At 48.4% G+C, this 15049-nt stretch overlaps 1 protein-coding gene across 4 annotated transcripts in view; it reads right to left on the bottom strand.

Moving 5' to 3' along the window:
- Window positions 1-2404: 2404 nt before the first annotated feature.
- POU2F3 (POU class 2 homeobox 3) overlaps window positions 2405-15049 on the bottom strand; it is an 82066-nt gene continuing 69421 nt past the window's right edge. For all 4 annotated transcript variants that reach the window (XM_046014178.1, XM_046014179.1, XM_046014180.1 and 1 more), the window contains exons 8-13: window positions 14679-14820; window positions 12918-13054; window positions 11066-11227; window positions 5885-5951; window positions 4652-4784; window positions 2405-3695 (exon numbers count right to left, since the gene is read on the bottom strand). In XM_046014178.1, the coding sequence (XP_045870134.1) occupies window positions 3656-3695; window positions 4652-4784; window positions 5885-5951; window positions 11066-11227; window positions 12918-13054; window positions 14679-14820 (681 nt within the window). In that variant the 3' untranslated portion in view covers window positions 2405-3655. The remainder of the gene's footprint in view (window positions 3696-4651; window positions 4785-5884; window positions 5952-11065; window positions 11228-12917; window positions 13055-14678; window positions 14821-15049) is intronic.

A 15049-nucleotide genomic window follows, 5' to 3' on the forward strand; every position in this document is an offset into this window, starting at 1 on the left:
AAACAAAACACATCAAGACACGGACCTTACACCCTTCACAAAGTTGAACTCCAAACGGATCATAGACCTGAATGTAAAATGCAAGACTGTAACATTTCAGGAAGAGAACACCTAGGTGATCCTGGGTATGGTGATGCCTTTTTAGAAGCAATAACAAAGATACAACCCATGACAGAAAAAATGGATAAGCTGGACTTCATTAAAATTAAAAACGTCTGCTTTGCAAAAGACAAATTCAAGAGAATTAGAGGACAAGCCATGGACTGGAAGAAAATATTTGCAAAAGATACATCTGATAATGGACTTTTATCCAAAATCGAGTACTCTTAACGTTTTCTTAACATAAGAAAATAACCTGATGAAAACATGGGGCAGTGACCTGAAAAGACACCTCACCAAAGAAGACATATGGATGGCAAATAAGCACATGAAAAGATGTTCCACATCATGTCGTCAGGAAAATGCAGATGAAAACAGCAGGGCTACTACTACACACCTATTGGAATGACCAATCCAGAACGCTTGGCGACACCAGCTGCTGGCAAAAATGTGGAGCAACGGGAACTCCATACACTGTTTGGTAGGGGTGCAAAATGGTGCAGCCACATTCTGTTGGGTGACAGTTTGGAAGCTTCTTACAAAACAAAATATACTCTTACCATATGATCCGGCAATCACGGTCTTTGGTATTTACCCAAAGGAATTAAAAATTTCTGTCCACATCAAAACCCCACACAGAGATGTTTATGGCAGCTTTCGTCATAATTGCCCAAACTGGGAAGCAACGATGATGTCCTTCAGTAGAGGAATGGATACATTTTCAATGCACATTGCTAAGTGAAAGAAGCCAATCTGGAAAGGTTATGTACTATGATTCCAACTATAGGACATTCTCGAAAATGCAAAGCTATTAGAGACAGTAAAGAGATCCGTGGTTGCAGGCTGTAGGGGAGAGAGAAGCGAACAGGTGGAGCACAGAGGATTAGGGCAGAGAAAATACCCTGTATATTACAAGGATGGGTATAGGTCATAATGGTTTTGTCCAAACCTGCAGCACATGCAACACCAGGAGTGAGCTCTAAGATGAACTGTGAGCTTTGAATGATCACCGTATGTCAATGTAGATTCTCCCTTGGTTTAAAAAAAAAAAAAAGTACTTTCTGGTGAGTGATGTCGATGATGGGGGAGGCTATGTATGTGAAGGGGCAGGGATGTATGGGAAATCTCCGTACCTTCCTCTCAATTTTGGTGTAGATCTAAAACTGCCCTAAAAAAATAAAAAAAATTTTAAAGATGAAATGAATGAAAATCAGCATGTGGTTTGTACCCATCCAGCAATGAAGAAAGAAAGAAAGAAAGAAAGAAAGAAAGAAAGAAAGAAAGAAAGAAAGAAAGAAAGAAAGAAAGGACTAGCATTATGGACAGTGTAACTACCCATGGGCTTCTGGGTCATAGAGCTGTCCCTTTATAGATTTAAATGAGTCCCAAAGGCTCCTCTTGCTGTCTCTTTGCCGCATACCTAGTCCCTTCCAACTGGATCTTTTCTCGAGACAGCAACCACTACACGTAGGCTTTCTTCTTCAGCTTCATGACATGAAATATTAGTCTGACTATAAGGCCCAAACACCAGAAACAGTTAAGTCTTAATTATTTACATAGAGATTTTGCACTTAGATATTGTTCACAACAAATGTTTCATCCCAATTTCGTGTTTCCCCATGAGCCATGACATTTTTGAAGGGCTCCCCTTTCCTACAGGTCAGTGTTTCCTTCAGGAATGGTAGCTATTTAAATTTTTATTAACCTAAGAAAAACCACCAGGAGAGCTTCCTTGTCCCTCAGCCCCTCAGCAAAATTTACAGTGCATTCAAAAGCCAAATATATTTGATGATTGGATTATGCTTTCCTTTATATACCTGTTGCTTCCCATTGTGAATATTTAATAATTGACCTTCAGGATATCTCCAATATGAGCTTTTCAGCCTCTGCCTCCAGCTCTAAAGTCTGAATGACTTGGCCTTAAACATTTAACATCCTCCCACTTAAAAATCTTCCCCCTTTCAACCAGTTTCCTGCTACTCTGCCCTCAAGATAATTCTGTCAAAAAGAGTAAGAACTCTGAACTCTTCGAAGCCCTGTATTAATGTATGTATGTTATCTTTAGCATATCAGCCCGGGGAGTAAGAGACTTAATATACCAACCTGAAACAGTTTCCCCCTTCCCATTTTTTAAAGTAATCTCTGCACCCAATGTGGGGCTCGAACTGGCAACCCTGAGATCAAGAGTTGCATGCCAGCCAGGTGCTCCCCGCATCCCATTTCACTATATGCACTCCTATCCCTCCCCTCAACAAAAGACACAGAACAATGATCTAAACCTTTTCTTATCAATAGTGGAATCATTTATATCATAACTATACAAATTTATTTAGGAACAGAGAGATTCCTTAGAATCTCAACATTTTCTTGGATATACAGTCTTTTTTCTTTTTCTTTTCTTTTTTTTTTTTTTCCTAAAAAAAAAAGGTTACCATTGCTGGAATGGCTTCATGTTGCTTCTCTACACACTGGCCCACAAAGAAGGAGACTATAGAGATAATGTTCCCGAGAAGTCAACAAACATTCCCAGCCCATGTGGGAACTCTTCTTGCAGAAGCTAGCACAGTATTTCACACTTTGGCATTTTTTTCCCTTTCTTTCTCTTTTTTTAAAAAGGAGATAAAATATTACAGAGATATCTTCAAAATTCACACCTGAGTTAAACATTTTGCTGGAAAATTCCACATGAAGGAGAGAAAGTAGCTGCAAACACGGGAAGGGGCTATATACAGGGAATCTGCCAACATAATCGTTACATGTTTGCTTGTGTGTTCCTCCTCCTGCAGCCGGGGGAAGGGAGAGAGGACCAGATAAGGACAAGGAAGGAAAGAAGGAATAAACACTCCTGAACTCTGGAGCAGGTGTAGCACACAGAAGAGCACCTGTGGGCAGAGAAATGCGCCCAGGGGACTGAGGGTGGCTCGGCCTTCTGTTAAAAGGAGGAAACCTGGAGAAGGCCATCATGAGCGGATTCGGTTCTAGAAAAGGGGTCGGGGCTACAGGAAACCTGGAGTGAAATGAAGACTCGGTCGGAAAAGTTTGCTCAACAGAAAGCATCCAGGATTTGGTGGAGACATTAGATTCCAATCTTTTCACAGAATTTAGAGATTGGTTCAGCGATTGTGGCCAAGTTCGGAGTCAAACCATAATCTCTCCCTCTGGTTGTTTGACACACCAGTCAAACCGCTGTCCCCAGAAGCCCACGGATGAGTTGGAAGATAATGGCAAGGTGTCCTTTCTCGGAAAGACGACTGCCACAGGGAAGCCATGGGAAGTATTTAGAGCTAGAGGGTTGGAGCACAGGGAAAGAAGGTGAAAATGGTGAACACCTCGGGGAGAGGGGGAATGTGTTTCAAGAGCACTGGGAGCCAGCGCATGGTTTAGTCACAGTTTGGATCTCTGGAGGCCCTCACACCTGAAGAACCAAGAGCTTGGGTTGGCAGTGGGGATTCTCTTCCACTCTTCTGACAGTAATCTGTCCATTCAGAGAGGGCGTGATTCCCTTCCTTCCAGGGGGGCATACAGGGCCAGGTGGATTCCGAGAAACTTTTTGGTCTCAGTGGAGGTAGGTGGGATGATTCCATCGGTACCAAGATCTGGAAGGAAGGAAAAGCAAGTCAACCATAAAGCTGCTAATGGTTTGAGGGAAGAGGCGAATGGGCAGTGAACTTCTAACGGGGGCATGGGGTCTCTTTCTGGGGGTCATGAAAACATTCTGGAATTGGATTATGGTGATGGTTATGTAAAATTGTGAAGACACTAAAATCCAGGCATCGCACATTTTAGATGGTAATTTTTGTGGTGTGTGAATTCTATCTCAAAACATTTTTGAAAAACATACATTATATAGGTTTTTCCTTCTTTCTTGGTGGGAGTGGTTGAGGAATCCCAATATTTTGCGCCGTGTACCTGTGGGCCGGTAAGAGCTGGCTGCCTTTGCTGTGGCCTGGTTTTGGACAAGTGGATTCATCTCTTCCCACAAGGTAACCGTCTAACTTTCAAACCTCTGCTTTGTTCTGAGTCAGGGAAGACTCCCTCAAGGCACCTGCTCTGAGAATAGCTTTTAGAGCAGACTCTTGGGCTCCCCAAGGCCGCTGCCCTCACTGCCTCACAGGCAGGAGCTCAAGATGGGGAACAGCAGAACTTCCTCTCTCCTTCTGTCAGCCACACGGGCAGCTCCAGCTCACGTCAGAACACCCCGAGAACAGGGTTCCTGGCAGGAAGTGGAGCGCTCCCAAGCCCACTGAAGGACCTGGTCCTTTCTAATAGGAGTGTTTGGAAATTTCCACCCTCCCAGTGAGGGTGGAAATTTTGGCTTTGTTGACATCAGCTCCTTGCCAGGACTGCTCACTGGCCGAAGCTTCTCTTTAAAGCCCCCTCCCTAGGAATATGGTCCAGCCTGGCTCTCCACACGGCCCCCCAACCCCCACTCCTGTCTCCCCACTCTCCTTTCCAGTCCTGTGACAAGCTTTCTTTTCAGAGGTATGGACCCAACATCCCACATGTCCCTTGACCCTGCTAGAATGTCAGGGTACTCTCTCCTCCACCTTACCCCGAAGAGTTAAAACTGGAGGAGCTCACTGCCGCTTTGGAGTTATTTTGAGATGCAGTGGGGCTGTTGGCGTGGAGTCCCGAGCCAGGAGACGAAGGCCTGCTGTTGTTCCCAGGGGAACAGGATGACGTTACTGAGGATGAACAGAGGCAAAAACAAGGGGAAAATAATGCTGCTGGGTCCTGGGACCTCCTGACATGGCCCTCAGACCTGTCTCCCCAGAGAACTCCCACTCCTCCCTGTGTCCCACCCATCTGCCCACTCCGGGGACATTAGCTTCAACACCCGGCCCCAGAGGGCTCTCATCATAAATGCTCTTCTCAGCACCGGCCCTGGAGAACTGTGTGGCTGGTTCTGCAGGTCTAAGACTTGCCAAATGCAAAAGGACAGATGCCAAAATCATCCTACTCCGGGACACACCCTGGGCTGGGCATACATAGCCCCAGACCAAGAGATGGGAGGGGCCCAGAACAAGGGCTCTCGGAAAGGAGGAGAGGAGGAGAGAGAGAACAGTGAACAGAGGAGGGAAAGAGAATCTGAAAGCACAGCCTCTCTGGTGTGCCCATTTCCACAAAAAAGATGCACAGTCTTCTAGAAAGAGCACAGCCAGGAGAGAGGAGACCCAAGTCTCGGTTCCTGGCCATTCACTAACCCTGGCCTGTGCGCCTTGCTTCACTTCCCCAAAATGCATTTCTGTCTTCTGGAAATGGCAGATTTGGATTCTCGCTTTTGGATTTCCCAAACAGCGTTCTGTGAGTAAGGTGACAGATAGCTTACCATCCAAGCAAGTCAAGAGACTCTGAGGGGTGGGAAGCTCGGCTCTTGATCATTAGGTCAGGACAAGAGGCAGACACTGGGACTGTCCTGGGCACATCCAGACAGATGGTCACCCTCCTCGTTCTTTGAAAGGCTCTCCGTACTTTTTGAAAAGTAGAGTTCTATAGGAAACTGGCTCGGAAGACCCTGCCTTCCATACAGCTCCTCCAGGGCTGTTAAGTGCACTCTGGTGTGGAGAAGCGTGGCAAATGAGACAGAAAGCAGACGCTTTCAACTTGGCTTCTTCAGCATTTCCCAAACTTACTCGATGGTGGAACTCTTCTTTTCTAGCACAGATTTTCATAGCCTTCGAAAGACATTTAAGGAATGTTGACCTAAGCAGTTACCATTCACCTCTACTCTCCCCCTGTTGAAAGGGCTTCTAGAGCTATTCAGAAACCCCACGGCAAAGCTCACCTGTTCCAGGCATGGTGCTGTGGACAGGAGGGACAGAGAGGGGACCCAGAGATCCAGAGGGAGAGACCTGAAAGGCAACAGAAGCTTGTAAATGTCTGTGTCTGCTCCCTTCTCCGAACTTGAGTGCTTCTCCCAGGGGGCTGGGCCCCCAGAGTGCAGACAGCAGGGCTCAGCTTTCTTGATGATTGCCTTGTTCCAAACCTACGCTCCATCCAGGCTTCCACAAGAAGGCCTCTGGACCATGTCAGCTCCAGCTTCGGCCTGCTCCGGCAGGGGCCTACTGCTGACACCAGGCCCTGTCCTCCTTGCTGTGGCCCCTGGCAAGGCTCTTCAGCATACCTGGGCAAGGCTGCGGTGCTGAGTGCTGGGTGACAAGAGGCGCCACCTCTGGGCTCCTGCTGGGGCAGACACTATTGGTTGGCTAGATGTTCGCCCGTCCCCAGTCCTTTTTTTTTTTTTTTTTTTTTTTTTTTTTTAATAAGAGATCCCTTTGCTCAGGGCAGCAGAGCCCAGCTCTGACAACCCTGTTCCAGGCTTCCCAGTCTGATACAGGAAAGGACCCAGAAAAATACTGGAGGTGGGGGCTGAACTTTGGACCCTGAAACTTTTCATTTGGCCCTGGAGACCTCATAGCATCATCAACTCTGAGATTGGGAAGGGACTTAGGAGGATTGGTTTAAACCCTTCAGATTACTACCTTACCACACCTAGAACAAGATGTCATAGAAAGAATGGACTTGGGGGGCCAGCAGATCGAGGGGTGAGACCCTGATTTCACCATAATGCTCCATGTGACTTTGGGCAAGTGACCTAACCCCACTAAGATCTGGTTTTCTCATCCATGAAACAGAGGTAATACCTCCCTTATATTTCCTTTTAATTAAGATTTAATAAGATAACGTCCATAAAGCTTCCAATTCAACACCTGACAAAGAGTGCCAGGTTTGTTAAATGCTCGTTCCCTTCTTCCCTGAAGGAAGCCGTCCACCGTCTCTGGACACTGTCCTCTTCTTCATTTGAGCTGGAGTCGGCGTACCTCGCCTCCCCTTCATTCTTCTCACGCCGACAGGAGAAGGTCCGATTGATGTTTTCAAAGGACGCTGGAAGGCAGTTCTGCTCTGGGGAGCTGGGATTCCTCCCCTCCCTGGTTTGGATCATCCCTTCCCAACAGGATGAAGCATGTACTCATTTCCCAACTAATCAGCTACAGTTCTGTCCTCACTTACCTGCCCGTTTACAAGAAGCCTCCTCAGTAGGCAGGGGGCCCACGAAGGGTGGGGACAGGTGTGGGGCCCCGTGGTAAGAGACGTTATCAACCATCTCTCTCCCTCTCTTCCTCCTCCTCCCCTCCCTACTGGCACACCCCTGACATTTGTTGTTGTTTTAAAATAAATAATGTATTTAGTCACTGTGACCAGCTTCTTCTGTTTCCTTCTGGAGGCAGGCTACGCATATGTAAGCAGATATATATATCTTGGTAAAAATGGCTCCCCCTTTTTAATTGTTTATATAAATGGTAGCATTCTGCCCACAGTGGTTGGTACCATTTCACTTTTTTTTTTTTTTTTTTTTTGCTTAACTGTATATCCTGGAGATCATTTCATATCAGAGCAGAAGAAACTCTGTCCTAGCCCAAAGGAGGCTGTCCCCAGGAGACCCGAGGAGAAGCAGAGTCAGAACACTTTGTCTCTCTGCTCCCTTCATAACATCACGAGCATGAACAGTCATTACTTATTTAACATCTTTCTCCGGAACGAGGCTGCTGGCTTCCCAGGGGCAGCATGATGCCTGTGGCGGTCTACTACCATGTCTGCTACCGTGCCTGGAACTTTGCAGGTGCTCAGTCAGTATGTGTTGCCTGAATGATGAGAAGGAATCACTGCTTTTCTCCATGTGGGCGTCCTGGGTTGGGGTTGAACCAAAATGACGACCTACCTCCCCTAGCCCCGTGTTTAAAGATTTCAATGCTCCTCCGCCAGGGTTCCATGCGCCTGACCTAACCTCACACCCCACCTCACCCAGCACTCCAGCCTGCTCATTCCCCCTCCCTGGGTTCCAGCCCATTCCAGCCTGCTACGCTTCCTCTTTCCACCCTGCCCAGCCTCCGGGCCTTCGTAGACACTCTTTCCTCTGCCTGGAATGTTCTTCCCTGCACTCTCTCCTCCCTGTGCACCCCCAACCCCGTGACTGTCTACTTATGCTTCTGCCATTAGTTTGAGCCTCGTTCCTCGGCAAAGCCCCTGACACCCTGGCCTAGGTTAGATCCTCTAAATCCTGCATCTCCTCTGGAGATTTCGCTCCAGAGAGCCTTTGTTCAATGTCTTGCTTTCCCTGCCAGACTGCCAGCAGAGAGCTCTCAGGCATCCTGTGTACCACCGTGTCCTGGTGCCAAACATTTGGTGGGTATACACTAAATATTTAAGAAAGGAACCGTGAATGAATATCATGTTGCCCCCAACTTCATATTTTCAGTGGTTCCCTGGAGCTTACAGGGTAATTTAGTATCTGCGGCCCATCGTGAGCCAGCCCTCATCAACCCCTCTCAGTCCCCAAGCCTTCGCTTCAGCCAGATGGAGATGCTTGTGATTCTCCAAATGCAGCATGTTGTTTTATAATTCCATGCCTTCTCACAGATGGTTCTCCAGCCTGGGGTGCTGTTCTCACTAACTTCTAATTTGTTCTGCAAACAGATTAGGGGGTCAGCCCTCCCAGACCCCATTCTGATTAGAATGGTTTTGATCCGTGTTCTTCTGGGCTCCCAGAGCCCTCCTAGAGGGCTTCATTGCCTCTTCACATCTTTACTGCCATGTCTTGCCTCTTCTGGAGCCTCCTTCTTAGTGTCTTCCCTTGATCCTCCTCCTGTACCTGTCCCTCAGACGCTGGTGATCCCTAAGGTTAAGATCTAGACTTTTCTCTTGGCTCCTCGGTGCAAACACCATTAACTGAGCTCCTCCTCCCCCAAGATTTCAACCACCACCTTATGTTTATGACTCCCCAATCCATGTCTCCATCTTGACCTTCTCTCCCGACCTTCAGACCCATAATACCAGGTACCCAAGGACATTCCCACTTGGATGTCCCACAGGCTTCACTGTACCTTATAAGGATATAAAGAACAGGAATCATCACTTCCTCCTACTCCCAAATCAGTTCGTCCCCTTGTGTTTGCTTGTCACATCAATGGCATAACTCCTGCCCCATCAGCCCAACCTGAATGCCAAGAGTCAGCTGAGAGTGCTCCCTTTCCTTCATCATTCTCCCTGCCCCCCACCCAATCTCCCATTCATTACCCAAGACCTAATAAGTCTACCTTCTAATTATCTCTTGAGTCTCTCCCAGCCCCTCATTCTTACCCGCTAGCTTTGTTTCGGCCCTCAATACATCTCTCCTGGATAATTGCAGACATAGCCTTGCTGGTTTCCCTACAACCAGTCTTGTGTCTCTCAAACCACCTTTTACGCTGCAGGCACATCTGATGGTACCAATGGTCTGCTCAAAATCCTTCAGACTCCTCTAAGGCTTCACGGTCCTTAGCATTGCTCATAGTCGCCTCAGTCTGGCCTTGCTTGTCTGTCCAGCCTCATCTTTCAACATCCCTCACAGGACGGGTGGTTACCTACAGTTCCGGGGACGTGTCATATATTCATTCTCTCTGCTCCATCCTACGGTTCCCATACTTTCCCGCATGAGAACTCCACCCCACACTTATTTGCCTCTTCACTCCTTGTCCTTTTAGACTCAGCTCAGGTATTAATTATCTCCTTGGGGAAGCCTTCTCTAACCACCACCTTGCGAGGCTTTGTTCCCTGCAACTCCTAAGTTCTCCTCGAGAAATTATCATGTGGTTTATCATTTGTTTATTTGTCTGTCTCCTCTGCTAGGCGGCGAGATCCTCCGGGGACAGGGGACAGATTTGTGTCCCCTCAGCACTCTGCACGAAGATCGATATATGGTAGATGGTCAAGGAGTGTTTGGTGAAAGAATGAACAATGGTGTTATTTGTATGAGACACCCCGGACAAGGCTGAATTTCTCCCATCTTTGAGTGCTGGAAGACTTGAGGACAACGCCATTGTCCTCAATTCCCTTAACCTCACAACCCTATCATCCCCAAGGATGAAGAAGAACCTTCCCACCTCTACCCTCCAGGCACCACCTCTCCCTGGATGGAGAAGATATTTGCTACTTCCAGGTCTCCCTAAATTGCAGATTATTCCCAGCCCTGACCTCTCCCCTGACCTCCAGAATCACTGATACTACTGTCTACTTGGCATTTCATTTCTCTTGGATGCTTAGATGCGTGTCCAGCTTAAGCTGACCAGTTCCAAATTCTTTGTCTTTTCCCTTATACTTGTACTTCTGATATTCTTTATTACCTTAAAAAAAAATGGCAACACCTCCGACCAGTTGCTCAGGCCAAAACCCTTGAAGGCACTTTGGGCTCATCTCTTGTGCTCTGTATCTGAGCTGTCAGCACATCTTGCTGGCTCCACGGCTGAAGTGTACTCGGAATCCAACCACCTCTCACCTCCACTGTGGCTACCGTCTTAGCCTAAGGTACCTCTGTGCACAGCCTGGTTATTGTGTTCTCCTCGCCTGTGTCCTGCTTCTAGATTATTCTCCACACGGCAGCCCACCTCAGCCAGCTCAGGCTTCTCCACTCACAGCTCTCCAGTGGCTTACTTCATCCAAACTCAAAGCCAAGGTCTTTTCAGTGACCTCCATGAGCTTTGGGTGGTCTGCTCTGTGTTACTCCTCTGACGTTCCCTCATGTTCTCTCGTCTTTCCTCACCCTGCCCCAGCCACACTGGCTTCCTTCTCTTCCTCAAACGTGTCAGGTCTTTTTACTTGCTGGTCCCTCTGCCTGGAACACCCTTTGTTCTAGATAGTTCTTTCCTTTCCAAAACTTTGGGCTCCACTCAAATGTCACCTGACCAGGGAGGTCCTCTCTGACCTCTGTGTTAAAAAGGCAACTCTCCACAGTTACTTTCAATCCCCTTACCCTTCTTTATCCTCCTTTATATGGTGTAGATTTTATATGTGGCATCTTTCTGCTTATTTATCTATTTATGGTGTGCCGCTTGCAACTCCTGACTGCCATCTTCACCAGGATGCTGTCCTCCAGGCACCATTCCTGTCCCTCCCCCCAGGGCCTGGTGGCAGCTTGGTTCCCGGCACTCACCAGGCGGGAGTTGTAGATGGGTGATTTGATGGGTGTGGTCACAGGGCAGTTGATCCTCTTCTCCTTCTGACGTCGGTTGCAGAACCAGACTCTGACCACCTCCTTCTCCATGGACAGCTGCTCTGCAATCATGGAGATCTCCTCTGAGCTGGGTTTGGGGTTCTACAGACACCAAAGGGATAGAATGTGGTCAGGAGGAAAAGGGAAGAGGGTCAAGAATCGGAGATGGGGGCCAGATGTTCCAAGGAAACAAGATAGAACAAGAAATGGATCAAATAGAAGCAAACCTAGGATGGAATACTGGCTTTATCAGTTACTGTGTATCCTTAGAAAACTGCCTTAACTTCTCTGAGCCTCAGTCTTACACCTATGAAGTGAGAATAATGTCTACTGTAGAGGATCGCTCTGAGGATAAAACGAGAAAAGGTGTGTCAACTGTCCAGCATGGGGCCTGCCAGAGAACAGAGGATCCATCAATGTTCTCCCCTTCTGTCACTTCTTCCCTCAGAAGTTTTGAAAAGAGGAGTCTGCGGCTGAGTTGTGCAGGGCAGGCAGAATCCCGAAACCCATGTTCCCCTCGTGCCCTGATATCCCTTTCTTGTGTGACGACTTCCTGTCCTACCTCAAAATAGGAAAAAATAGAAACAAAGCATGTGGATCCATCGAGACTGTGGGGATAATATATATAAAAAATATCTATTATATTATACATTAAATATCATCTTAATATAATAATGTATATACCATAGATCATATACAAGTATAATAATGTATTTATTATATATATTAAATGCTCTCTTGTTCCAACCTCTCCTTCCACCCAATCTTTGATCTCAGCCCCTTTCTCTCCTTCCTCTAGTCCCCTCCCTTACTCAAGAAACCTAATCAGCAGGAAAAGCCAGCTCTTGTCATCCTGCCAGCAGGAAGCGGCCATCCAATTCTTGAGCCAGATGTCCTGGCAGATCTGCTGGAGTGGGCAGCAGTCTTGGAGGCCCCGGGCACACAACGTTAAATGAGGCCAACGGCACATCCTCTAGGGCCTTGTGTGGTGTGAACCGAGGCTCTGGAAGCTGGTACTTGAGGGATCCCGATTAGAAGCTGTTTCGATGCACCTGTTTCCCCCTCTTCCCTTCCCCAGCTCCCACGGGGCACGCAGCTGGTGTTATTAGCTGCCACATACTGGCTCAGGAATATGCTTCTGCTACACGTTCAAACAAACGTACGTATAACATGATCACAAGCATTTACACACACGTGGAGGAAAGAAAGAGAAGGAAAGACATGTAGATGCCATTTAATGGCGGGTTTTTTTCTTTCTACTTCCCTGGGTTTTCCTAATGGTTCACAATGAGCATTTACTACATATATAATTTTAAAGATATATAAATCAATGCATAGAAAGTAAAGAATTCCAGATGGTAACTATACTTATCATGATGAGCACTTTGTAAGGTATAAAACTGTGGACTCCCTGTCGCACACCTGAAACATAATATAGTACATCAACTATATGTCAACTATACTTAAAGAAAAAAGTAAAAATGTATATACAGTGGTCTGGCTTTGCCACAGCTGGATCCAGAGATCAGCCCTCTTCTGGAACCCCAGATGTCATCCCTTAAGGTTCCCAGTGAGAGGGACATTAGGTCCCCAAAAATGTCCGGGCAAGAGGGGTCAGTGGGGGAAGTTGCTGGCAGTCCCCTTCATTGGCATACACAGGGGGCAGCAGAGGGTGTGTGTGCTTGCTTTCCAACCCTTTCCCAGGGCAGGTGTGTGCCCAGGGGCCTGAGTGTGTCCACTCATCCAACCGTGTACATCAGCCCGCCCGCTCCCACCCGGAGGAGTCACTCACATCTTGAAATCTCTTCTCCAGAGTCAGGCGGATGTTGGTCTCGATGCTGGTCCGTTTCTTCCTCTTCCTACCAAACACTTCACTGAGGGTGGGGAAAGAGCTGGGGGTGTTCATCGACGGGTCTGATGGAGAGGTTTCTGTCGGGAGGCAGAAAGGCAAAGGAAGCTCAGAGAAGAGAACACACTGGCTGGGCCAGGCTCCGTGTTCATGGCCTTGAGGTCCGACACCGCTTCCCGGTGAGCGGCGCAGTGGCTCTTTCAGGACCCGCCCCCTCCCCCAGCAGGGGAACCAGGACAGGCCAAGCATCCTGCTTCTGCTCATAGCTCTGGGCAAAGGTCCTCCACGACTCCCACGCCAGCACCTCCCATGTTTGTGGTCATGGTTCAGGGACACTTGGCCATCGGTGGCATGGGTAGGTGTAAGTGCGTGCAGGCAGAGATCCTACAAGGAACACTCATGAGTCTGTCTTTTTCCCAGGGATGCTTGGATGTGAATACTGAGTAAAATGGGAAATGGTGTTTGCAGCTAAAAGCAATGGCACTCGGCGGCAGAATGTGGTGTGGAAGTTACTTTGTTTTCAGTGTTTAAGTGTTGGAGCCAAGGGAGGACCGATGGGCCGGGATACTCCTCATGAAGGACACTGGCATCAGGGAGGGGGTCACACTAGAAATGAATGATAAGGTCCCTTCCCAGTGATCCTCAGCACCTCTGGCCGTCTCTCTCACTTCGGTGCCCCGAGAAGAGCCGCCTAAGGGACAACCTGTAAGGGGCAGCTTCCTTGCCCCTCCCCCGTTCCACATGGAGGGACTTCTGAGGGGGTAACCCTTTTGGCTGCTTATTCCCCCACTCTTTCCTCTCCACAGTAACCACTCATCCATGCGTATCTACTGACCAGAGCCCGGCCTGGCACAGGCTCTCTCTACCTTCTCTCTCGACCTACACCACGGGTTCTCAATCGGAGCGATTTTGCACCCCCCAAACCCTCAGGGTACATTTGGCAGTAACGGGAGACAATTGTGCACGTCTTAGTGGGAGGCAGGTGCTGCTGGCATCTGGGGGTAGAGACCAAAGACAACTGCTAAATACCGTGGAGTCCAGAGGACCGCTTCCTACAACAAAGAATGCCCTGGCCCACGGTATCCACAGTGCCATGCGGGAGCCCTGTTCCACACTGCCCCCCGACACCAAACTCGTCTGTCCAGTGTTCCACAGACTTTGCCCTTGACCCCAGGAACGCCTCCCAGGCCACCCTGTGGACTGAATCCAGCCAACCTCACTCCTGCTGGAAACTTTCCCTACTTGTCCAGCTCACCATAACTCCCTGCTTTCTGAAGTCCTACTCAAGACTACCCAGACAAAGGGCTTGTGTTGTGTCTATGGCCTCCCCTTCTCCCCCATGAGAGCCTGGAGGACCCATGTTTCTCTATTCCTAACCAAGACATGGTCCAGAGAGCAAGGTGGATAAGTGTGTTCACTCTGGAGACCTCCCCTAAAGTCTAGACTGGGTGGGTCTCTGGTGGAGAAAGGAATGGGGCCAAGTTTTCATGACCTAATGCTATGTCCTCCAAAGGACCTTCTAAGGAATGAAGCTGACCTTTCCATCTCTACTTGCCTGTCTCCCATGTCTTATTTCTCAAATGATTCCAGACTCAGGAGGAGAAGGGGTCTTACATAGTGACTGCCTCAAGCCCCGATACAGACAGGTCCCTTCCCAGCAGAACCATCTAGGGTACCAGCCGTCCTCGTGTCCCTGCCACCTACCTGCGTCATGCAACCACTTCTCCAGCAGCGGCTTGAGTTTGCACATGTTCTTAAAGCTGAGATTGAGGGCTTCAAATCGCGAGATGGTTGTCTGACTGAAGTCATTGCCGTACAGCTTTCCCATCGCCAGCCCCACATCTCCCTGCACGTGGGGATTGAGAGGGAGGGGCTGGAGACACAGGCTTCTTCTCTTCTTTGTCCCACCATCCTAGCACCAACCACGCACACAGAGAACCTTCAAGCACCCGCCCATCACCTCTTGTCTCCTTCCCAGGTGTTTTCCCTCTCAGAGGGAGAATCTGGTTCATTTCCTGCCCCAGACTCCGAGTGGGCTGTGCTCATATGCCTAACGCCTTGCCTGGCTCTCATTC

Source organism: Meles meles, chromosome 8, assembly GCF_922984935.1.
Source record: "Meles meles chromosome 8, mMelMel3.1 paternal haplotype, whole genome shotgun sequence".
NCBI lineage: Eukaryota > Metazoa > Chordata > Mammalia > Carnivora > Mustelidae > Meles > Meles meles.